At 47.5% G+C, this 26,055-nt stretch overlaps 1 protein-coding gene across 1 annotated transcript in view; it reads right to left on the bottom strand.

Moving 5' to 3' along the window:
- Positions 1 to 26,055, bottom strand: part of LOC135057157 (NACHT, LRR and PYD domains-containing protein 3-like) — a 277,987-nt gene that overhangs the window by 136,276 nt on the left and 115,656 nt on the right. The window contains exons 4-6 of the mRNA XM_063963056.1: positions 17,596 to 17,664; positions 15,457 to 17,155; positions 718 to 813 (exon numbers count right to left, since the gene is read on the bottom strand). Coding sequence (XP_063819126.1) covers positions 718 to 813; positions 15,457 to 17,155; positions 17,596 to 17,664 — 1,864 coding nt within the window. The remainder of the gene's footprint in view (positions 1 to 717; positions 814 to 15,456; positions 17,156 to 17,595; positions 17,665 to 26,055) is intronic.

Here is a 26,055-nt window from a genome sequence, read left to right as displayed (position 1 = left end):
CCATGTCCCTCCTGTTAAGCCACTCCCCTCCCATGAGGCCATTCCCCCATTTTGCAGCAGCCCGCACTGGGGCCCTCATTCCGAGTTGATCGCTCGCAAGGCGATTATAGCAGAGTTACACACGCTAAGCCGCCGCCTACTGGGAGTGAATCTAAACTTCTTAAATGTGCGACCGATGTATGCGCAATATTGCGATTACTAACGAGGTAGCAGTTTCTGAGTAACTCCAGACTTACTCTGCCTGTGCGATCATTTCTGTCCTTTTTGGCCCCGGCTGACGTCAGAAACACTCCCTTCGTCGTCACAAACACACCCAGCATTTGCCCAAGCACTCCCACCGTTTCTCCAGACACGCCTGCGTTTTTTCCGGAAACGGTAGCGTTTTGAGTCACACGCCCCATAAACGCCGTGTTTCCGCCCAGTAACACCCATTTCCTGTCAATCACAATGCGATCGCCGGAGCGATGAAAAAGCCGTGAGTAAAAGTACTATCTTCATAGCAAAGTTACTTGGCGCATGCGCTGTGCGATCATTACGCATGCGCACTAAGAGAATTCTCACTGCGATGCGATGAAAATCTACGAGCGAACAACTCGGAATGAGGGCCTGGGTGTAATCAGAGGCAGCGATATGTAATGTAGGGCTGCACTAGTTTAATTGACTGGGCTGCTGTGAATGATTTTGTTGTTTGCCTTGTCTCACACTATAACTACTTACACTAGTTCCTCCATCTGACACTGTCCAAATAGTCCAGATAAACTGGCTCCAGCCTGAGTTACGTCCTCTGTAACAGGAAACCTGCAGCCCCTGAAACTGCACAAACACAGACACAATGCTTACTGTAAGTAATGAAAGCTTAAAGCATATACCCAAATAATATATCATATAACCTTTACAACACTGACACATAGATGAATGTGCTCTGTAATCTATAGGTGAGATACAACAGTGCAATGGGTTACTGATGGTTTCTTGGTGAGGAATAGCTTTACATAAAAGCCTTTGCCCTTATCATCTATGTAAATGGTGGCAATAGCATTAGGCTGTGTAAATGTGTGGTACCCATGTCTGGGGTACCCTGCTGCACACTAATTCCCCTCCTAATTGCAGTTAATGCTGCCAAAGAGACTTTGATTAAAAGAGGCACTGTAAGGGTTAAGTCCCTTACCTGTTTACCTAGCAATGGCCCAGAAAGAGTGATGAGCTGTGGGGCACTGAGACCCAGGGCAGACCGGGAAGCCTTGCAAAGACAAGGGAGGTCATTCCGAGTTGATCGCTCGCAAGGCGATTTTAGCAGAGTTACACACGCTAAGCCGCCGCCTACTGGGAGTGTATCTTAGCATCTTAAAATTGCGAACGATGTATTCGCAATATTGCGATTACAAACTACTTAGCAGTTTCAGAGTAGCTTCACACTTACTCGGCATCTGCGATCAGTTCAGTGCTTGTCGTTCCTGGTTTGACATCACAAACACACCCAGCGTTCGCCCAGACACTCCCCCGTTTCTCCGGCCACTCCTGCGTTTTTTACGGAAACGGTAGCGTTTTTATCCACACGCCCATAAAACGCCGTGTTTCCGCCCAGTAACACCCATTTCCTGTCAATCACATTACGATCGCCGGAGCGAAGAAAAAGCCGTGAGTAAAAATACTATCTTTATAGCAAATTTACTTGGCGCAGTCGCAGTGCGGGCTTTGCGCATGTGCACTAAGCGGAAAATCGCTGCGATGCGATGAAAAATAACGAGCGAACGACTCGGAATGAGGGCCAAGGATTGGTGGCTGACATGGCGCGAGAGCAGCGGGGAGGAGCACGCCAGCTGGAGACTGGAGTGGTGTGAAGGAGCTGAGCACAGCGTGGTGCGGCAAGAGAGGAGACCACATCATATATAGAGAAGGGAAGGAGTGATGTGGCTGGCCGCAGAGCAAGAAAAACCCCTACCGCTGCACCCGGGAACAGAGAGATCAGAGCTCCCCACCAGCCGCCCAAAGCAAGAGACACTGCTGTGCTGCAGTCAGCCAGTGCTGAAGCACCAGCAGCAGAGGGAGTGGGGTCCCGGCAGCTAGCACCCGTGGAGAAGCAGTGGTGACGTGGAGCATTGAGGCAGGTACACCACCACTGCAGGTGCACTCACACATCCCCACCCCAGCTGGCTGATAAGATGTGGGGTCTGTGCCTGATGGCGACCCCCTGTGTAAAGAGTGTGGCACCTTGTCTTACAATACTTTGGACTCATTACCCCTTAGCTGGCAAGTGAGTAGCCTGCATGACAGTAAGCTGCATAGAATCACCGGGAGAATTGTAATACCATCCCTTCCAATGTGAATGGTCACAAGCGCAGAACATTAGTTACATGAAAAAAGTGCCTTACTTATGCTCCGTGCAGGGACGTCCTTCAAAAATCTGACTTGCCTGTTGATTTAAAAGCAGAGTAGCTTTATTTCCTCTGGTTTCTTTATGAACATAAAGACGCATAAATCTACTAACTGACTTACACTACCTTTTCCATGTACACAAATACCTTTAACAACTGGTTATTCATTGTTGCTGTGTTATACAGATGTGTGCACTTATATCTTTGCTTTTTTACTCAGCTGTTTTTCATGAGTAGCGAGTGGATGGATTTTCAAATTTTTGTTTACCATAACAGAATATGTATATAGTAACATATTAAAGAAGCAAATTTAGAAAAATCACAAGGCATGGTTAAATCTCTGAGTCTATGGCATGAAAAACCATGCCATGGTGGGATATAGCAAAGATGTATGTGGACACATCTCTATTTCAAATTACCCACCCTGCACGCCTTCCTACAAATACTCACCTGGTGTTTGTTGATATTATCTCAGGAATTTACAGTTCATGTGCAGGTTGTACTAATCAGAGACATTGATACAGGTGGAAGCCCAAGCACAGGAACTGAATGTTTTTATTTGGTGTACAGCTCTACCCTGTGGACAGTTTATATATTGTGCCATTTTAGTTCCAGGTTATAGCTTGCCTTAGAATTACCCGAAGTGGGTAATCATATCTCAACATTTGATTAGCACATGATTTATGTGATTGTTTGACTAAACCATCTCTGTGCATTTCAAGTTTGTAGACTGTGATTTGTCACAACTGAGGGCCTGAGCTGACGGGAGGCAGCCTCAGTTGTAGGGGCTGAGATGTAACGGAACCTGGGAGGTTGTATCAGACCCCTAGACATGTAAGTAACATGTAGAATAACTGCCCGAAGGCGTGACCACGACAACCAGGATAAAAGTCAATGATGTTTATTATGACAAACTCCGTAACACAGCAGCAGTAAAAGGAAACATAAAAGTCAACAGAGGATAAATACAATTCCTGGGTACTACAGGGTGGCAAGGGCCACAGGCACTGGTAGTGTGAGACAGTTCTTATAATCTTCTAGTTGGAAAGTCCTTACCAGGCCTGACTGTAGCAATGGAGAGAACCCAGGATCGTACCAGCCGGTGTTCCAGGAAAGGCTGGGCTGCTGAAGATAAAACGGCTGCTGTGGATACTGGCTGGAACCAGACTGTTGTTGGTACGGAGTGGATACTGGCTGGAACCAGTTAAATAATAAACGAACTTGAGAGCGATGAAATAATAATGAAGTTTGGAGTTTGAGAGCGGTGAAATAATAATACCGGTGGAGAGTGCTAAACTGCAGAAAGGACACCGGCCCTTTAAGAGAAGCTGTACACTGCTGGAAGCTGGGCTGGAAGCAGGTGATTGATAATGAAGTTTGGAGTTTGAGAGCGGTGAAATAATAATACCGGTGGAGAGTGGTAAACTGCAGAAAGGACACCGGCCCTTTAAGAGAAGCTGTACACTGCTGGAAGCTGGGCTGGAAGCAGGTGATTGTTGTAACTGGAAACAGGTGAGTCCAGAATGGATCGGAGAGTCAGGCTACACCGCAGATGGAATGCTGGTGCGGGTCTCTATAGCAGAAGTCTGGAGACAGGAGCAGGAACCTGGAAGACAACCACAGGAGAGAGACAAACTGGAACTAGGTTAGACAACCAAAGCACTGACGCCTTCCTTGCTCAGGCACAGCTTACTTATACCTGCAGCAAGGAAGGGGTTGGCTAGGCAATTATGCAAATCAACAATACAGACAGCAGATTGGTGGAAATGATCAGATGACAAAATCCAAGATGGCTGCACCCATGCAGACACTTGGAGGGAAGTTTGGTTTGTAATCCATGTGAGAATTGAAACAGTAATGGCGACGCCGGCCACAGGAGGCAGGAGACGCCAGACTGACAAGCGCACATTTAACCACGCGGGCACAGCGGAGGCCGCGGCTGATGAAATCACCACTCTGACATTCTGCATGTGGAAACTCAGGAACAGCGGGATCCAGTCCTGGAACACTGAGCCAGCCTTTGGAGGAATCTGAAGGGTAAGTAATGGCGTCCAGATACCCGGATCGTGACAGCACCCCCCCCTTTAGGAGTGGCCCCAGGACACTTCTTAGGCTTTAAAGGAAACTTTGCGTGGAAATTTTGGACCAAGGCAGGAGCATGGACGTCTGAGGCATTGGTCCAAGAGCGTTCTTCAGGACCATAGCCCTTCCAGTTAATGAGGTATTGTAACTGACCGTAACGGAAACGTGAGTCCAAAATCTTGGACACCTCGTACTCGACTCCCCGTTGAGTCTGAACTTTGGGAGCTGGAGGAAGTGCGGAATGAAACCGATTCAGGATCAGCGGTTTCAACAAAGAAACATGAAATGTCCTGGGTATTTTCAAGAAGGATGGTAACTGTAACCTGTAGGCAACAGGATTGATGACTTGTTCAATCTTGAAGGGTCCGATGTAGCGAGGTGCAAATTTCATGCTGGGAACTCTCAACCTCAAATTCTTCGTGGACAGCCACACACGATCACCCACCTTGAGAGCAGGAACCGCTCTACGCTTCCCAACTTCTTATACCTGAATGAGGCTTTAAGCAGGGCTGCGCGGACGTTCCTCCAGTTATTTGAAAACTGACGCAAGGTGACATCCACTGCTGGAACAGAAGTTGCGGGAAGCGGTTGGAATTCTGGGACTTTAGGGTGGAATCCATAATTAATGAAGAATGGTGTAGAAGAAGATGAGGAATGGTATTGATTGTTGTGGCTGAACTCGGCCCAAGGAAGGAGTTGAACCCAGTCATCTTGAGAGGAAGACACATATATACGGAGGAAGGCCTCCAAGTCCTGATTCACCCTCTCGGTTTGACCATTGGTCTGAGGATGGTAAGCCGTGGAAAACTTTAACTTGACTTGGAGGGCTTGACACAAACTTCGCCAAAATTTGGCTACAAATTGTACTCCACGATCCGAGATGATCTCTTCAGGAAGACCGTGAAGTCGGAAGATCTCTTGCATAAACACTTGAGCCAACTTGGAAGCTGACGGAAGACCTGTGAGAGGGATGAAATGTGCCATCTTGGTGAACCGGTCAACTACCACCCAGATGGTATTAAACTTGTTGCAGATAGGTAGATCGGAAACAAAGTCCATCGACAAATGGGTCCAAGGTCGACGGGGAACAGATAATGGAACCAGTTGCCCCGCAGGCGACTGGCGGGAGACTTTGTGTTGGGCACACTTTGGGCAGGAGGCAATAAATTCCATAACGTCCTTCTTCAGAGTTGGCCACCAGTAGGACCTAGAAATAAATTCAAGGGTTTTCTGAATGCCTGTATGTCCAGCAAAACGGGAAGCATGGGCCCAATGCATGAGCTTCTTCCTTAGAACTGGCTTAACAAAACTTTTCCCTGGTGGAGGCGTAGAGTCCATCCCTACCGTGGAGAATGCCAACGGATTAATAATAGGATGCTTGTCTGCAGACTCGGACTCATTTTCTTGCTCCCATGAGCGGGAAAGGGCATCGGCCTTACGATTCTGAGAACCCGGACAGAACTGGAGTTTAAAGTCAAACCTGGAGAAGAAAAGTGCCCATCTGGCCTGACGAGGATTCAGACATTGTGCGCCTTTGAGATATAAAAGATTTTTGTGGTCGGTAAGTATGGTGATTGAGTGGGAAGCTCCCTCCAACAGGTATCTCCACTCCTCCAGAGCGAGCTTGATGGCTAGCAACTCCTGATCGCCAATGGCATAGTTGCACTCAGCTGGGGAGAACTTCCGGGAGAAGAAACTGTAAGGATGTAGATGTCCATCTTTGGCCCTCTGGGATAACACTGCTCCTACTCCAACGGAGGAGGCATCTACCTCTAAGATAAAAGGAGAGTCGGTGTCGGGCTGTTTCAGAACTGGTGCAGAGATGAACCGTTGCTTCAGAAGGTGAAAGGCCTGTGTAGCTTCCTCGGACCACTTGGACGGATTAGCACCTTTCTTGGTTAATGCAGTGATAGGCGCCACAATGGTGGAAAAGTCTCGTATAAATTTTCTATAATAATTGGCGAACCCTAAGAACCTCTGGACCCCTTTGAGGCTTAAGGGTATAAGCCAATTCTGGATTGCTTGGAGTTTCTCAGGATCCATCTCTAGTCCGGAACCGGACACAATGTAACCTAGAAACGGAATGGTTTTAACTTCAAACACACACTTCTCCAATTTACAATAGAGGTGATTGACACGGAGACGGGAAAGTACCTCTTTTACCCAGAAACGATGATCTTCGAGATTATTAGCAAAGATGAGGATGTCGTCTAGATAAACCACGACATGGCGGTACAAGATGTCCCTGAAAATCTAATTCACGAAGTGCTGGAAGACTGCTGGAGCGTTGCTCAATCCGAAGGGCATGACGAGGTACTCATAATGTCCGTCACGGGTGTTAAAGGCGGTCTTCCACTCGTCACCCTCACGGATTCGGATGAGATTGTAGGCACCCCTCAAGTCCAGCTTTGTGAAAATGGTTGCACCACTAACTCTATCAAAGAGCTCGGTAATCAGGGGTAAAGGGTATCGGTTCTTGACGGTAATGTCGTTCAGACCTCTGTAGTCGATGCATGGACGCAGACCACCGTCTTTCTTCTTAACGAAGAAGAAGCCTGCGCCGGCTGGAGAAGAAGATGGTCGGATGAAACCCTTCGCCAGGTTCTCTTTGATGTACTCTTCCATGGAGTGTGTCTCAGGCAGAGACAACGGATAAGTTCGGCCTCGCGGTGGAACCTTCCCTGGAATGAGGTCGATTGGGCAGTCCCATTCTTTATGAGGAGGAAGGATATCAGCAGAGGCTTTACTGAACACGTCCGTGAAGTCTTGATATGGAGGAGGCGGAACATCAGATGACCTGGGGAAGGAAGAACAAACAGGAAGAACTTTGGCTAAACAAGTCTCAGCACAGGAGGGACCCCATGCCAGTATTTGCGTAGTCGTCCAGTCAATTGATGGGTTGTGGAGACGGAGCCATGGAAGGCCTAAAACCACTGGATGTGTGGCTCTTGGAATCACTAAAAAAGAAATATACTCAGAATGAAGAACTCCCACTCTCAGACGAACTGGAAGAGTCCTTAAGGAAATGACTGCGTCAAAAATCTTGCTGCCATCCACGGCAGTCAAAGAGATGGACGAGGACAATCTCTCGGTGGGTAGGGACCACCGTTTAACATAAGCTTCGGTTATGAAATTCCCAGCTGCTCCGGAATCAAGGAGGGCAATGACGTTCCTGTAACGTTGAGCAATTTGGAGCGACACTGGGAGGTTACAGTCATGAGGAGATGGAGAGGAGATCATTACTCCTAGCCGGCCCTCTCCTTGGCGAGCTAGGATCTGGAGTTTCCCGGACGTTTGGGACAGGCATTGATAGTGTGCGACGGAGCTGCACAGTAGAGACAGAGAGACTCAGAGAGACGTCTTCGGCGCTCAGCGGGAGATAGACGGGAACGACTAATTTGCATAGGCTCATCCTTGGATGGAGATGGTTGACGAGGAGGAGGAGCAGAAGATTTAGGAGTAGATGATCTTCCTCGCTCGGTTGCTCTCTCTCTGAAACGTAGATCAACCTTCGTGCAAAGAGAAATTAGCTCATCCAACTTAGAGGGCAAGTCTCTGGTAGCTAACTCATCCTTGATGCGTTCTGATAAGCCATGCCAGAATGCAGCATACAGGGCCTCGTCGTTCCATGCCAGTTCGGATGCCAGGATTTTAAACTGTATAAGATATTGTCCCACAGTACGTGTTCCCTGGCGTAAACGGAGAATCTCAGATGAAGCAGATGTTATCCGGCCTGGCTCGTCGAAGATGCGCCTGAATGTAGCTACAAAGTCAGTATAGGAGGATAGCAGGGGATCAGACTTCTCCCATAAAGGTGATGCCCAGTCAAGGGCTGAGCCACTGAGAAGGGAGATGATATAGGTAATTTTGGTACGGTCACTGAAGAAATTGCCAGGTAGAAGCTCAAAGTGGATTTCACATTGATTGAGAAATCCCCTGCAGAACCTTGGAGATCCATCAAATTTTGCTGGCGTTGGAAGATGAAGATGTGGACTGGAAATGGGTAAGGTGGGTGGGGTTACAGCTGGTGTCACTGTAGTGGACGCACCGAATGTGCCAGGTCCACGGAGGGTCGTTTGAATCCCATCCAGCCGTGTAGAGAGATCCTGGAGACAGCGGATGATGTGGCCCTGTGCAGCCTCCTGATGTTCAAGTCGGGCTGCCAGTTCTTGCATCGGTCTGGTCGCTTGATCCTGGTCTCCGGCTGGATTCATTAGGTCAGTGCTTACTGTCACAACAGAGGGCCTGAGCTGATGGGAGGCAGCCTCAGTTGTAGGGGCTGAGATGTAACGGAACCTGGGAGGTTGTATCAGACCCCTAGACATGTAAGTAACATGTAGAATAACTGCCCGAAGGCGTGACCACGACAACCAGGATAAAAGTCAATGATGTTTATTATGACAAACTATGTAACACAGCAGCAGTAAAGGAAACATAAAAGTCAACAGAGGATAAATACAATTCCTGGGTACTACAGGGAGGCAAGGGCCACAGGCACTGGTAGTGTGAGACAGTTCTTATAATCTTCTAGCTGGAAAGTCCTTACCAGGCCTGACTGTAGCAATGGAGAGAACCCAGGATCGTACCAGCCGGTGTTCCAGGAAAGGCTGGGCTGCTGAAGATAAAACGGCTGCTGTGGATACTGGCTGGAACCAGACTGTTGTTGATACGGAGTGGATACTGGCTGGGACCAGTTAAATAATAAACGAACTTGAGAGCGATGAAATAATAATACCGGTGGAGAGTGCTAAACTGCAGAAAGGACACCGGCCCTTTAAGAGAAGCTGTACACTGCTGGAAGCTGGGCTGGAAGCAGGTGATTGTTGTAACTGGAAACAGGTGAGTCCAGAATGGATCGGAGAGTCAGGCTACACCGCAGATGGAATGCTGGTGCGGGTCTCTATAGCAGAAGTCTGGAGACAGGAGCAGGAACCTGGAAGACAACCACAGGAGAGAGACAAACTGGAACTAGGTTAGACAACCAAAGCACTGACGCCTTCCTTGCTCAGGCACGGCTTACTTATACCTGCAGCAAGGAAGGGGTTGGCTAGGCAATTATGCAAATCAACCATACAGACAGCAGATTGGTGGAAATGATCAGATGACAAAATCCAAGATGGCTGCACACATGCAGACACTTGGAGGGAAGTTTGGTTTGTAATCCATGTGAGAATTGAAACAGTAATGGCGACGCCGGCCACAGGAGACAGGAGACGCCAGACTGACAAGCGCACATTTAACCACGCGGGCACAGCGGAGGCCGCGGCTGATGAAATCACCACTCTGACATTCTGCATGTGGAAACTCAGGAACAGCGGGATCCGGTCCTGGAACGCTGAGCCAGCCTTAGGAGGCATCTGAAGGGTAAGTAATGGCGTCCAGATGCCCGGATCGTGACATGATTGCTGTTATAGACTCTACTCGACCTGGAGTATTGCAATTTTTATATATATATATATATATATATATATATATATATATATGCAATTGATCCTAACCAGAATTGATTTACAGCAGTGACTAGTATTTTCCCATTCAATAAATGGTTGTCACCATTCTTATGTGTGGTGATCCTTGAGTATGCCGTGTTTGGGTTTTGTCTTCCCAGGGGTCTCCTTGTCCTTCTGCCTCAGTTATACAGGTGACCCAAAGAAGAATTACTGACCTCGACATCGTTGAGAAGTGGATTCAACTGACAACGAGCACGACTGAGCTCCAGATACTAATACACTTCACCCACATTACCGATTCATTACACTTGGCATCGCGAACAGGATTGTTTCAAGATGTTGAATCCAGAAACTCCTGCGTCATTTTCTGGATAGAGACAACTACCTGCATCACCCAGAAACCCGATCAGGATATCAGCATCACCTATCACCATGCCATACTGCTTCGGAGCCCCGTGGCTACAGATATATGCAGGAAACACAAATATGAAAGGCAAGAGCACTTGGAAAAAATGTAGAAACAAAATGCTTTCTATGTTTTGCTTATATCCACTCAGTGAAGAAGAAAAATTGGAGATCCTGATTGGGGCAATTAAATGGTCCTGCACTGCGGGAAGTAAAAGCATGGGAAGATAGAGGGAAAAAGACTGCAAATTGTATACTTAAAAAACTCCATGCTGGAGTTACCTTTACATGAGAATGCAACGACCAGGTGAATCACTGCAGGAATTTGCACTAGTCCTACAGAAAGGCATAAAGGCTGTACAAACCTTGGATGTGAGGGATCTTGGACAGGCCGATGAAACACTATTCAACCTATTTATTGAAGGAGCACAAGGAGAAGTGATTCGATCACAGTTCTGAATGTGGAAACGTCAGCAGCTAGACAGTTCTTTCTCTGAATTTAAAGAAATGTCTTACAAATATTGGGATTGAACCACAGTGATGGGGTTGAAGACTACGGGGCATCAGGGAAACTCGAGAAAGAGAACCTCCAGAGCATCTCCCCATTACAAAAACATAGACACCTTCACTCAAACTAGAGCAGTCCTTCAGCAGGTGCAAGCGCCACCAGGACCAGACCCTATTGAAGCCTTGGATTGGTAAATGCCGGAGGTGAAATTTAGCCTGTCTCGGATGAGCCAGAGGCTAGAAGAACTCGGAAAAGAACCAGGCAGAAATCGATGCTGGGAATGGCGTCAGGAGCGTGGTAGAAGGAAACGCACTCACTGGGAGGTCACGCGAGAATCAGGCCGACAGTCTACCGACCAATTCAACTCCCAGGGTCAGCCAATTTGTAGAGGATGTCACCAGAGCGGACACATTGAACAGAACTTACCAAACAACATTTTAAATGAGGGAACCCTGAGGTGAGGGACCGACCCTCGGAATGAGAACCACTGACAGGTCCTCTGTCATGGAATTGGTGGCCCTGGTATGTTGGAGAGTGCCCCCATCTGAACATACATATCAGTGGTATCAAGTCTCTACCATCCGGCTCATGGAATTCCTTCAATGCTGGGACGAAGATGCCATTGTGTCCCCACCCACTACATGGCTCCACCTGCTAGCCATTAATGGACAACCCATTGCCTTTCAGGGCTACTGGGAAAGTGGAAAAAGCTGCAATGACCCACCAGGGATACCTTGTCACCACCGAACCCAATGCACACTTGCCGCCCATCATTCTGGGCAAGAACATCTTGAGAAATTGTCTAGAGGAACTAGTCAAAGGTCTCCGGCAGGAGATGAAGACAATAGCCCTTATGGGGCAAAAGGCCCTGCAACAGACCTTCAGAATGTTAGAGGGTCAAAGGAAGTTTGTTAATAGGGTGAGATTGGAAATGCCCGAATCACCAACTGCCAACCTGTTCTACTGAAACCAAACTCTGAACCAGTGGTGTGGTGCAAAACATTAATTGGTCTTGGAGGCAGAGACAACGAGGCTCTGGTGGAACCCTGTAAGCGGGATGGACAACAGCCGTTTGCTGTAGAGAGGATGTTAGCAAAATTGGTACGTGGAAGGGTACTCGTCTGCCTCTTGAAACTGCACTTGTATGCCATCAGACTCTGCAAATATTGCCCTCGGGCGAAAGTCAGTTGGATCGACTTCCAAGACATTGTAGGACAGGGTGTAAACTCAGCTCAACAAGGAACGGCAATCAAAGTGATTTGCAAAGAATCTCCATGGTGGGCCGAGATCAAGATCATCGATGTTGACACCCCCGCCGACAAACGGAATGGAGTGCTGCAGATTGTGCGATGAAACGCTACTGCATTCTGTCAGCATCCGTCTGACTTTGGAAAAGCTGGCAAATTGTATCACTGCATTCCTATGGGGATTACCCCTCCTATCAAGGAATGACACAGACCCCTTCCCTCAGCTATGTATCATCTTATGAGGAATATGATTGTGGAAATGAAAGAGGCTGGAGTCATCCGTGAAAGCCTTAGCCTATGGGCAACCCCAATCATGATCATTAAGAAGAAAGATGTTAGTCTACGCTTCTGCATAGATTATCTCAAGCTTAACGCTGCAACCCACAAGGATGCCTATCTGCTCCCTCGAATCGAGGAGTCCTGACAGCTCTAAAGACCACATCATACTTCTCCATGCTTGACCTCACCAGTGGCTACTTGCAGGTTCAAATGGTTCCTGAAGACAACGAGAAAACAGCTTTCACTACACCGATGGGCTTATTTAAGTTTGAGAGGATGTTATTCGGGCTCTGTAATGCCCCCGCCACCTTCCAGCGCATTATGGAACACTGCCTCAGATATTGCAATTTACAGATGGTCCTGTTGTACCTCGATGATGTGATAATCTTCTCATAAAACTATGAGGACCATCAGTGACATTTGGACGAGGTGTCCGAGCAATTGGCCAAATGCAGCCTGAAACTTAAGCCAAGCAAATGCCACCTACTCAAGCCTAAAGTCCAGTATCTAGGTCATGTCGTCAGCGCAGAGGGCATGATGCCTGACCCAGAAAAAATCAGAGTCGTTCTGGACTGGCCAGTCCCCAAGACCATCAGAGATGTCTGAAGTTACTTGGGATTTGTAGGCTACTATAGATGCTTCATAGAACAATTTTCTAAAGTGGGGGCTCCTTTACACGAGTTGCTCAGTGGCCAGTCGGGTTACAAGCGGAGTCGTCCTTGGTGCACTGGGGAGATGAACAGCAGCGGCCTTTTCACCAGTTGAAGACATTCTTGATTGAAGCCCCTTTATTTGCCTATCCTGATTATGAACAACAATTTCAGGTGTACACCGATGCCAGCCACCAGGGGCTAGGAGCTGTACCCTCCCAGATGCAGAACGATTATGAAAGAGTAATTGCATACGCCAGTCGGGGGCCTCCGCAAGACTGAGCGGAACTGTGAAAACGACAGTGCCTTCAAGCTGGAGTTGCTCGCCCTCATCTGGGCCATTACCGAAACATTTAAGCACTATCTGGCCACCATGTCGTTTTTTATAATGACGGATAATAACCCGCTGGCACATTTGTCCACCACTAAGCTCTTAAACAAAGATGGGTATCTTGAATGGCCAATTTCAGGTACACCATATCCTACCAAACTGTGAAGTTGAACGGAAATGCCGATGCCCTTTTACGATTACCTACCGCAGATGTCGTAGAAGAAGACAAAGATGCAGTGGAGGATATTGAGACCCCAGTGTTTAAGGCCTCTAGGAAGGGAAGAAGTCAGTGGCCACAGGAACTCTACTGTCAGAGAACACCCGACTCAACACCCCCACTGTCGACTGGAGTGCGATACAGCAAAAGAGCCCATTGCTGAGAGAACTCGAGGCCCTGGTGCATCAACAACGCCAGTTGACCTGGACCCAACAGGCCAAAGCTGACCCGGAGCTAATCAAGTTGCTGTGCCACAGAGAATGCATTCACCTGGAAGGAGGTATCCTAGTGCGTGCCACTGTATACCCAGGTTCTCACCAGCCAGTCACTCAGGGGATTGTCCCTAAGGAACAAGCCGACATCTTACTCACAGCCTACCATGACAAATCTGGACACTGCAGCACTCAAAATACTGAAGCTATCCTGCGCACACAGTATTTCTGGGTGGGCATGCGAGAAGATGTGGAAAGATGGTGCCATGACTGTGTCCCATGTATGATGAAAAAGCATCCCGATGCTACTCAAAGGGACCCCCTGCACTCCATTAAGAGCAAATGTCATCTACAGATTATCGCCCTGGATCATGTGAAACTGGAGCCGAGCACTAATGGGTACATGTATGCCCTCAAAATAACAGATCATTACGGCAAATTCCTAGTAGCCATTCCAGTTAAAGACCTCACTGCTAAAACCACTGCCGAACTGTTTTTGAAACACTTTGCCAGACCCTACTGGTTTCTAGACTGCATCTTGACCGACCAGGGCCCTCCTTTCGAGTCGCAGTTATTTAACGGACTTTGTACCTAGTACTTCTGCCGAAAAGCTAGAATGATGGCTTATCACCTACAGGGGAATGGGTGACTGACTGCACTCCCCGAACTAACCTATCTCTACAACAACATTGAACATTGCTCATGGCTTCATGCTGTACTACCTCATGTTCGGCTAACAAGGCAAATTACCCCAAGACATGGAACTGGCCCCCGCAGTGATTCATCCTGTCGACCCCAAAACTGACTGAGTCCGTAAGCACCAGAGAAGGATAGAGGCTGCACGGAAGATTGTAACAAAACAAGTGGAGAGCGCTCAGCATCACCAACCCCCTTTTCATTTAAAGAAACTGACTTAGATTTAAGATGGTCGATTTCAAGATGGAGCCTATGTTCGGTACATACCCTAAAAGATAGCTCACCTCACCCATACCTTACTGGAGTATTTAGTTTTCTCATTTCCTGCACAGTTTTGAAACAAAAGGGCGTACTGCGACTTTTGAATCACCCTGTATATTTATTTAGCATTCCCTCTAGAGAAAACAAGAACAAATAGCAAAACTATGCATTACCACCTTATTGACAACCAGTGTCAAACTGGGACATGAAGGCAATTGCAGTGGTAGAGGCCCCAGGTTAAGGGATGTGGCCAGTCACCAGAGGGGGGGGGGGGGGGGGACAAGGGTACTGTATGTCAGGACAACCTACTTTGATAGGCAGCATTCATCCATGATCCTGCTCTACCAAGTTACTAACCCCTGGAGAACGGGATGGGGCTCCCAGGCAATGGTGCCCACTGGGGATTTCCACTGTATACCTGTGGTCCAGTCCAACCCTGCTGACAAAAATCAGGTGTGATTCAGAAGTGTCTCTTTCTCTGGACAGAGCTGTGGCTCTCTCAATTTGTATTAAAGATTAATAAATCATGACATAGGTTTAAATTATTTAACTGGGAATTAGTGAAATATTATTCCCTTTTATTTTACAAACTCTTAATTGAATTATATTCCTAAAGACCTACAGAATATTAGTCTGTTCCCTCTATGTCCTCAACAAAGTTAGGTTGAGTAACATAAAACCTTTGCTTCGGGAACATCTACAGGCCATAACAAAACATTTTTAGTAATGTGTCAAATACGTACCAAAGCTTGGAACACTTAGAAAGTGCTTTAGAAAGAACACGCCGAGCCTTTGGTCCTATTATGTAGTATTGAATAAGAACAATATGCTGTACTGTACTTCTCTCCAAGCAGTAGGCTACAGCTCGATAACCAATGTTCTCCAGGTTCCCTTTTTGACTATGAGGACCATTAATTCCAATTTTAAGAAAGTGAGACAACATTCTCCCCACCAAGTCCTCATCTTGTGTCTCGTACAGGCAGATTAGTATTTCTTTATGATCGATTGGTGACTTCCTCTTCAGCCATTCCTCCAAGACAGGTTTTTCATTGAAGGAAATGGGACAACCAATGGTTTTCTGCGTCTCCTGAATTTGTTTATTGCTTGATAGACCAAATAAGAATCGTACAGTTAATTTTATATGTGGCTGATCTTCTGATGCCTCCAGTAAGTCTTTCACCTTACTAAAGTCAGTGCAATGTTCTTTTACAGAAATATCATCCAGGACATAGTAGAGAGCAGCAAAGAACTCCTGCACACTCAGATGGATGAAGCTGTAGCAGGTTCGGGTGTCAAGGTCTCTATGGAAGATGTTCTCATTCAGAAACCCAGACTCCACCTCTGACACAGAGAGCCCATGTCTTACAAGATCTGATTCTTCAAATATAATTCTCTGGTCCCAAACTCCTTCATTGGCCAAAGCACACAGCTTCTGTATACATGTGCTTATATGCTGGGCAGAGTCCCTTCCATGATATTGTATTAAACCCTTTAGGTAAAACAGGTAAATGGATGTAACTGTCTTGGAATCAATCACAGATAATTCCTCTTTTAGTAGTGGTTTCATAACCATACATACAATCCAGCAAGTTATAGGGACAGCACACATGGTGAACAGAGTATCATTTTCTTTAGTTGTACTAAAAGCCAGGTCTGCTTCTTCTTTGGTTTCAAAAAAATGATAGAAATATTCTTCACGTTCTTTCCCTGTAAACCCCAAAATATCCACATATCGATGACATTCAGCAAGGTCCACCAGCTTCATCAGTGAGAATGGTCTTGTGGTGATGATTAGTGAGCTGTCACTGAGCAGTGTTTTCTTAATCAAACTTTTTAGAAGATTTTCCTTTGAGACTTCTTGAAATGGGTCATCACAAACCTTTGTGTCATTAATTGATGACCATTTTAATTCATCCAAACCATCAATAATGAAAAGTATTTCTTCTGAGGTAAGGAAAATTGATTGCAACAAATCAGATGAACATGTCCTTCCAAAATAGCTGGATAGATATCCAGCCAGGCTTATATTACCAGTGATGGTGTTGACTTCTCTACAGCTTATGTAAAACACAAAATTAAATTTGCCTTTATACAAATCCCCAGACGCCCAGTCCAGCATGATCTTCTGGGATGTCATAGTCTTTCCAATCCCAGCTGGTCCCTGTAACACCACAGTCTTGGGAATAATTCCATCATCATCATCAGGATCAAACAGAGCCGGTATAGTGATTGAGGAATATGATCTGTCTTCCATAATCTGAAGATGCCTCTGGCCTGATGCTGTTATTTCATGTAGTCGCTCCTTTTCATCTCGATGATTCTTGATCAGTAGAAGGCTGGTGTAGTCTTTCTTCAGATTCAGACCTTTCCCTAATCTTTTATCATGATGTTTAATAAGATGGTATTTCCTTCTCATCTGATCCATGTATCTTACTCTGCAGCCTGTACAGGATTTAAAAGAAAATATTAATAAAATAGTAAATACCTTGCCATACACAACCTAAATTACATCTCTTCAGAAACAATGTGGATTTATTTGGCAAGTAGAGTATATGAAAACACAACTTGTAAATTAAGTCAAGAAATGGTCTCAATGTACAGAAAATAGTTCCTCTAATTCAGAGATAGACTTAAGGGCCCTACACACTGGCCGATAGAACTAAACGATATGAACGTTCTCGTTCATTAATGAACAAGAACTTGTTCATATCGTTCAGTGTGGAGGCAGCAACGATGAACGATGCGCGGCCACACGCTCATTCATCGTTGATGCCCCGTTGCTCGTGCATGCAGGCCAATTTGGACCATCTCATTCATACTTGCATCCACTGCTATGGAGCCGGGTGATGGGCAGAGTGAAGAAACTTCACTGCCCCTGTCACCTCCCCCTGCCGCTGGGTCACCCATCTGCCGTATCAGCAGTCGGGCAGCTCGACGGCGGGTCACCCAACCTATTAGACGAACAAGCACAAAAGTTAATCATGTATTTTATGCTTTGTTTAAAATGGATCTACAGATGTGCCGCTTTATAACTTTGCACGTGATGCGTTCGCATCGCAGAACAAAGAAACAGCACGCCGTGGCATTCGCAGTAGAGATGAGCGCCTGAAATTTTTCGGGTTTTGTGTTTTGGTTTTGGGTTCGGTTCCGCGGACGTGTTTTGGGTTCGACCGCGTTTTGGCAAAACCTCACCGAATTTTTTTTGTCGGATTCGGGTGTGTTTTGGATTCGGGTGTTTTTTTCAAAAAACCCTAAAAAACAGCTTAAATCATAGAATTTGGGGGTCATTTTGATCCCATATTATTATTAACCTCAAAAACCATAATTTCCACTCATTTTCAGTCTATTCTGAATACCTCACACCTCACAATATTATTTTTAGTCCTAAAATTTGCACCGAGGTCGCTGGATGACTAAGCTAAGCGACACTAGTGGCCGACACAAACACCTGGCCCATCTAGGAGTGGCACTGCAGTGTCACGCAGGATGTCCCTTCCAAAAAACACTCCCCAATCAGCACATGACGCAAAGAAAAAAAGAGGCGCAATGAGGTAGCTGACTGTGTGAGTAAGATAAGCGACCCTAGTGGCCGACACAAACACCGGGCCCATTTAGGAGTGGCACTGCAGTGTCACGCAGGATGTCCCTTCCAAAAAACCCTCCCCAATCAGCACATGACGCAAAGAAAAAAAGAGGCGCAATGAGGTAGCTGACTGTGTGAGTAAGATTAGCGACCCTAGTGGCCGACACAAACACCGGGCCCATTTAGGAGTGGCACTGCAGTGTCACGCAGGATGTCCCTTCCAAAAAACCCTCCCCAATCAGCACATGACGCAAAGAAAAAAAGAGGCGCAATGAGGTAGCTGACTGTGTGAGTAAGATTAGCGACCCTAGTGGCCGACACAAACACCGGGCCCATTTAGGAGTGGCACTGCAGTGTCACGCAGGATGTCCCTTCCAAAAAACCCTCCCCAATCAGCACATGACGCAAAGAAAAAAAGAGGCGCAATGAGGTAGCTGTGTGAGTAAGATTAGCGACCCTAGTGGCCGACACAAACACCGGGCCCATTTAGGAGTGGCACTGCAGTGTCACGCAGGATGTCCCTTCCAAAAAACCCTCCCCAATCAGCACATGACGCAAAGAAAAAAAGAGGCGCAATGAGGTAGCTGTGTGAGTAAGATTAGCGACCCTAGTGGCCGACACAAACACCGGGCCCATTTAGGAGTGGCACTGCAGTGTCACGCAGGATGTCCCTTCCAAAAAACCCTCCCCAATCAGCACATGACGCAAAGAAAAAAAGAGGCGCAATGAGGTAGCTGTGTGAGTAAGATTAGCGACCCTAGTGGCCGACACAAACACCGGGCCCATTTAGGAGTGGCACTGCAGTGTCACGCAGGATGTCCCTTCCAAAAAACCCTCCCCAATCAGCACATGACGCAAAGAAAAAAAGAGGCGCAATGAGGTAGCTGTGTGAGTAAGATTAGCGACCCTAGTGGCCGACACAAACACCGGGCCCATTTAGGAGTGGCACTGCAGTGTCACGCAGGATGTCCCTTCCAAAAAACCCTCCCCAATCAGCACATGACGCAAAGAAAAAAAGAGGCGCAATGAGGTAGCTGTGTGAGTAAGATTAGCGACCCTAGTGGCCGACACAAACACCGGGCCCATTTAGGAGTGGCACTGCAGTGTCACGCAGGATGTCCCTTCCAAAAAACCCTCCCCAAACAGCACATGACGCAAAGAAAAATAAAAGAAAAAAGAGGTGCAAGATGGAATTGTCCTTGGGCCCTCCCACCCACCCTTATGTTGTATAAACAAAACAGGACATGCACACTTTAACCAACCCATCATTTCAGTGACAGGGTCTGCCACACGACTGTGACTGATATGACGGGTTGGTTTGGACCCCCCCAAAAAAAGAAGCAATTAATCTCTCCTTGCACAAACTGGCTCAACAGAGGCAAGATGTCCACCTCATCATCACCCTCCGATATATCACCGTGTACATCCCCCTCCTCACAGATTATCAATTCATCCCCACTGGAATCCACCATCGCAGCTCCCTGTGTACTTTGTGGAGGAAATTGCTGCTGGTCAATGTCTCCGCAGAGGAATTGATTATAATTCATTTTAATGAACATCATCTTCTCCACATTTTCTGGATGTAACCTCGTACGCCGATTGCTGACAAGGTGAGCGGCGGCACTAAACACTCTTTCGGAGTACACACTTGTGGGAGGGCAACTTAGGTAGAATAAAGCCAGTTTGTGCAATGGCCTCCAAATTGCCTCTTTTTCCTGCCAGTATAAGTATGGACTGTGTGACGTGCCTACTTGGATGCGGTCACTCATATAATCCTCCACCATTCTTTCAATGGAGAGAGAATCATATGCAGTGACAGTAGACGACATGTCCGTAATCGTTGTCAGGTCCTTCAGTCCGGACCAGATGTCAGCATCAGCAGTCGCTCCAGACTGCCCTGCATCACCGCCAGCGGGTGGGCTCGGAATTCTGAGCCTTTTCCTCGCACCCCCAGTTGCGGGAGAATGTGAAGGAGGAGATGTTGACAGGTCGCGTTCCGCTTGACTTGACAATTTTCTCACCAGCAGGTCTTTCAACCCCAGCAGACTTGTGTCTGCCGGAAAGAGAGATCCAAGGTAGGCTTTAAATCTAGGATCGAGCACGGTGGCCAAAATGTAGTGCTCTGATTTCAACAGATTGACCACCCGTGAATCCTTGTTAAGCGAATTAAGGGCTCCATCCACAAGTCCCACATGCCTAGCGGAATCGCTCCGTGTTAGCTCCTGCTTCAATGTCTCCAGCTTCTTCTGCAAAAGCCTGATGAGGGGAATGACCTGACTCAGGCTGGCAGTGTCTGAACTGACTTCACGTGTGGCAAGTTCAAAGGGCATCAGAACCTTGCACAACGTTGAAATCATTCTCCACTGCGCTTGAGACAGGTGCATTCCACCTCCTATATCGTGCTCAATTGTATAGGCTTGAATGGCCTTTTGCTGCTCCTCCAACCTCTGAAGCATATAGAGGGTTGAATTCCACCTCGTTACCACTTCTTGCTTCAGATGATGGCAGGGCAGGTTCAGTAGTTTTTGGTGGTGCTCCAGTCTTCTGTACGTGGTGCCTGTACGCCGAAAGTGTCCCGCAATTCTTCTGGCCACCGACAGCATCTCTTGCACGCCCCTGTCGTTTTTTAAATAATTCTGCACCACCAAATTCAAGGTATGTGCAAAACATGGGACGTGCTGGAATTTGCCCATATTTAATGCACACACAATATTGCTGGCGTTGTCCGATGCCACAAATCCACAGGAGAGTCCAATTGGGGTAAGCCATTCCGCAATGATCTTCCTCAGTTGCCGTAAGAGGTTTTCAGCTGTGTGCGTATTCTGGAAACCGGTGATACAAAGCGTAGCCTGCCTAGGAAAGAGTTGGCGTTTGCGAGATGCTGCTACTGGTGCCGCCGCTGTTGTTCTTGCGGCGGGAGTCCATACATCTACCCAGTGGGCTGTCACAGTCATATAGTCCTGACCCTGCCCTGCTCCACTTGTCCACATGTCCGTGGTTAAGTGGACATTGGGTACAGCTGCATTTTTTAGGACACTGGTGACTCTTTTTCTGAGGTCTGTGTACATTTTCGGTATCGCCTGCCTAGAGAAATGGAACCTAGATGGTATTTGGTACCGGGGACACAGTACCTCCAACAAGTCTCTAGTTGGCTCTGCAGTAATGATGGATACCGGAACCACGGTTCTCACCACCCAGGATGCCAAGGCCTCAGTTATCCGCTTTGCAGTAGGATGACTGCTGTGATATTTCATCTTCCTCGCAAAGGACTGTTGGACAGTCAATTGCTTGGTGTCAGATTGTGTTTGGTCTGTGTCCCCGGAGGGGGCGCTAGTGGGTCAGTGGAGGTAGGAGGAAAGAGACGAGGAGGTTGTATCACGTTCTTGCGCATGAGCGCAATGGTATTTATTCAGCAGATAAATAATAACAGAAATGCAGCAGAAATAATAGCAGATGGAAAATACTTGAAATGGTAACAAATAGTCTATGGCAATGAATGATAGGTGACTTGAGAAATCATATCCGGAAAATAAAACAGCAGAATGAATGTCAATGAAATGATACTGGTTTAGAAACCAGAGCAGGGTTTTAAAACAAAGAACTAAGGCAGTTGATGGAAATTGCAAACCTGAGCATTAGCAGGAGACCAACTCACAGTGCAGGTGATCAGGCACTGGCAGCAGCAAGCTGTGTCACAGGTGGAGGAATGAACACACCTGGAGTTTAGTCTTCAACTGCAGGCTGAAGCACACAAGGTTGTGATGAGTGTGAAGCCCAATGCAGGTTGCAGGTATTGCTGAGCCTTGAAGTTCCACGGGAGCAAGCAGAATCACCAGGAGTATAAGTTCTTAGCAGGAACTCAGGAGAGACAGGAGCTGATCCTTTCAGGCAGGTAGTCAGAATGACACAAAGTCCAGGATGCCTGTGAGGTGAAACTGTAGCCTCCTATATACCCCATGGTGTGCAGGGATTGGATGGAGGAAAGGAAAGTGGGTGCGGCCACGCACCGGATTGGCCGCAGCATACTAGCTTGTTTGGAGACTGTCATGGCGGCGCCCACGCCGCGGCCTAGCGGGAACGCGACGCGCACACGCCTGCTGGCTCAGGAGTCCCCCAGGATCCAGATGATGACCCATGGCAGGGGCATAGGTGACAGGTGACCGCAGGGAGCCAGGACGGAGTCCGCAGCGGCGGACGGATGCCAGCCTGGTAAGTCGATTCCTGACAGTACCCCCTCCTTTAGGGGTGGGCACCGAACACCCACGTGGTTTGGAGGGATGAGTGCTGTGGAAGACACGGACCAACCTAGGAGCATGGACATCAGATGAATACACCCAGCTTCTCTCCTCTGGGCCATAACCGAACCAATCGACCAGGTACTGGAGACGTCCATACCGGCAACGAGAGTCCAGAATCTTGTTGATCTCAAATTCCACGCCCCGCTGAGTTCGAACCTTGGGACCTGCTGGAAGAGTATTCTGAAAGCGGTTTAGGACTAGAGGTCTGAGGAGAGAAATGTGAAAGGCATTAGGAATACGAAGTGAAGGTGGTAATTTCAACTTGTAAGCCACTGGGTTGATGACACTCTCAATAGGGTAAGGACCAATAAAGCGTGGTGCGAACTTCATGGATGGAACCCTGAGACGAAGGTTGCGGGTTGATAACCAAACCCTGTCCCCCGGTTTCAAATGGGGAACCGCACGTCTCTTACGGTCGGCATAGATCTTGTATCGACAGGAGGCTTTTTTGAGGGAAACGTGAATTCTTTTCCAAATGGAGGAAAACTGGGTCAGAGCAGTAGTGGCAGCAGGAACATCTATGTGAGGAAGTTCTTGAAATTCAGGTACTCGGGGATGTTGCCCATAGACTGCAAAGAATGGTGTCGTGTCTGTAGCAGTGTGGTAACGAAAGTTATGGGCAAACTCGGCCCATGGGAGCAGATTAAACCAATCATCCTGGGAGGATGTCACATATAGCCGTAGGAAAGTCTCAAGTTCCTGATTGACTCTCTCTGTCTGCCCATTCGTCTGAGGATGGTATGAAGACGAGAATTTCAATTTTATCTGCATGGCAGAACAGAGGGCCCTCCAAAACCTTGCTACAAACTGTACCCCCCGATCAGATATTATTTCGGAGGGTAACCCGTGTAAACGGAAGATCTCCTGTAGGAAGATCTGGGCTAGTTTCGGGGCAGAAGGGAGACCCTGGAGAGGAACGAAATGAGCCATCTTGGAAAATCTGTCCACTACAACCCAAATAGTGTTATGTCCCTGAGAAGGTGGAAGATCAGTGATAAAGTCCATTGATAGATGAGACCAAGGACGACTAGGGACTGATAAGGGTTGCAACTGACCTGCTGGAGACTGACGAGGAGTCTTGTGCTGCACACATTTAGGACAGGATGCCACGAAATCCTGGATGTCCACTTTCATCTTCGGCCACCAATATGACGCAGAAAGGAACTTGAATGTCTTCAGGACACCAGGATGACCAGTAAACTTGGATTGGTGGGCCCAAGCTAGCAACTTGGGACGGAGTTCTGGGGAAACAAAAGTCTTACCCGGAGGTGGAGCTGGAGAGACTTGAGAGGTAGCGAAAACCACGGGACTCAGGATGGAATGTGGCACAGAGTCAGATGTTCCCTCTTCTGATTCCATGGACCGGGATAATGCGTCGGCTTTCACATTCTGTGAACCTGGGCGGAAATGAAGCCTAAAATTAAAACGAGAGAAAAACATAGCCCACCTGGACTGGCGAGGGTTAAGGCACTGAGCTGCTTTTAGGTATAGCAGGTTCTTATGATCCGTGAAGATGTTAAACGGATGTTTGGCCCCTTCTAGGAGATATCTCCATTCCTCGAGAGCCAGTTTGATTGCCAATAACTCTTGATCTCCCACGGAGTAGTTAGCTTCTGCAGGAAGAAACTTGCGAGAGTAGAATCCACAAGGGTGGACTTTCCCATCAGATCCCTTCTGGGAGAGAACAGCTCCAACCCCAACATTAGAGGCATCTACCTCCAACTCGAACGGCCTGTTGACATCTGGCTGTGACAGCACTGGAGCAGACATAAAGGCTAGCTTGATCTTCCGGAAGGCTGCCAAGGCTTCTTCTGACCAGTTGGAATGATCTGCCCCTTTCCGAGTCAGGTTGGTAATAGGAGCGATGAGAGTGGAGAATCCTCGAATAAATTTTCTATAATAGTTGGCAAAACCCAGGAATCGCTGGATAGACTTGAGGGAGTTTGGAATGGACCAATTGGCAATGGCTTCCAATTTTGCCGGGTCCATCTGAAGATCCGATCCGGAAATTATATACCCCAGGAAGGGTATAGAGGGAACTTCGAAGGTGCATTTGGATAACTTCCCGTAGAGACGGTTCTCACGAAGACGTCGGAGAACTTCACAGACTTGTAGGCGATGAGATGGAAGGTCTTGAGAAAAGATAAGAATATCATCTAAGTAAACAACGAGGTACTTATACAGGACATCACGAAAAATTTCGTTCACGAAGTGTTGGAATACCGCTGGAGCATTACTCAACCCAAATGGCATTACCAGGTATTCATAATGGCCGTCACGAGTGTTGAAGGCTGTCTTCCACTCGTCACCACTCCGGATTCTGATGAGATTATAGGCACCGCGGAGATCTAACTTGGTGAAGATGCGAGCCCCCTTAACTCTATCAAACAGTTCAGTAATGAGTGGTAAAGGATAACTATTCTTGACGGTAATGTCGTTGAGACCCCGATAGTCAATGCATGGACGCAGTCCTCCATCCTTCTTTTTGACAAAGAAGAAACCTGCGCCAGCGGGTGATGATGACGGACGGATGAATCCTTTCTGAAGATTCTCTCTAATGTAGTTACTCATCGCCTCTGTTTCAGGAACAGACAAAGGATAGGTGCGCCCCCTGGGTGGCTTCTTGCCAGGAAGGAGATCAATGGGACAATCCCATTCCCTATGGGGCGGCAGGATATCAGCAGCTTTTTCGCAGAAGACGTCTGCGAAGTCTTGATAAACTGCTGGGAGACTTAGCTGTGACTTCACTTCGGTGGACTTAAGAGGACACACTTGGGCTAAGCAGGAATGATGACAGTGTGAACCCCATGAGGTAAGCTGCAACGTTGTCCAGTCGAACTGTGGGTTATGTAGCTGGAGCCAAGGCATGCCCAAGACAATCTCCTGGGTGGCTTGAGGAATAACCAGGAACTTGATAATTTCTGAATGGAGAAATCCAACTCCCAGAACCACTGGGGTAGTTTGATGTGAAATGTTCCCTTTGGAGATTCTACTACCATCCACAGCAGTAATGTAAACAGGACAAGAAAGTTCACAGGTAGACAGGCAATATTTGTTTACCGCAGCTTGGGTGATAAAATTTCCTGCAGCACCGCAGTCCACTAATGCTGACGCAGACTGGAGCCCAACGGAAGTTTCTAGCGTCACAGGAATAATGAGATCTTGTTGAGAAGGAGCTTGACTGAATGATCCTAACTTGACTCCTCCCTTACAAGTCAGGATCTGGCGTTTCCCGAACGCATCGTGCAGGAGTTAATTTGATGACCCGCAGCAGCACAGTATAGGCAGAGCCTCTCTCGTATTCTTCTTGCCCGTTCCTCATGGGTTAGGCGGGACCTATTTACCTGCATAGGCTCGTCAGAAGGAGAAGGAGGCTGGAACTGTACAGGGGGTATGAACCTTATTCTGCGAGGCTCACTCCGAGCGCGTTCATTATTGCGTTCGCGGATGCGAGAGTCCAG

Source organism: Pseudophryne corroboree, chromosome 3 (genome assembly GCF_028390025.1).
Source record: "Pseudophryne corroboree isolate aPseCor3 chromosome 3, aPseCor3.hap2, whole genome shotgun sequence".
Lineage (NCBI taxonomy): Eukaryota > Metazoa > Chordata > Amphibia > Anura > Myobatrachidae > Pseudophryne > Pseudophryne corroboree.
The sequence above is the reverse complement of the archived record's forward strand: the minus strand, read 5'-3'. Positions and strand labels throughout refer to the sequence as shown.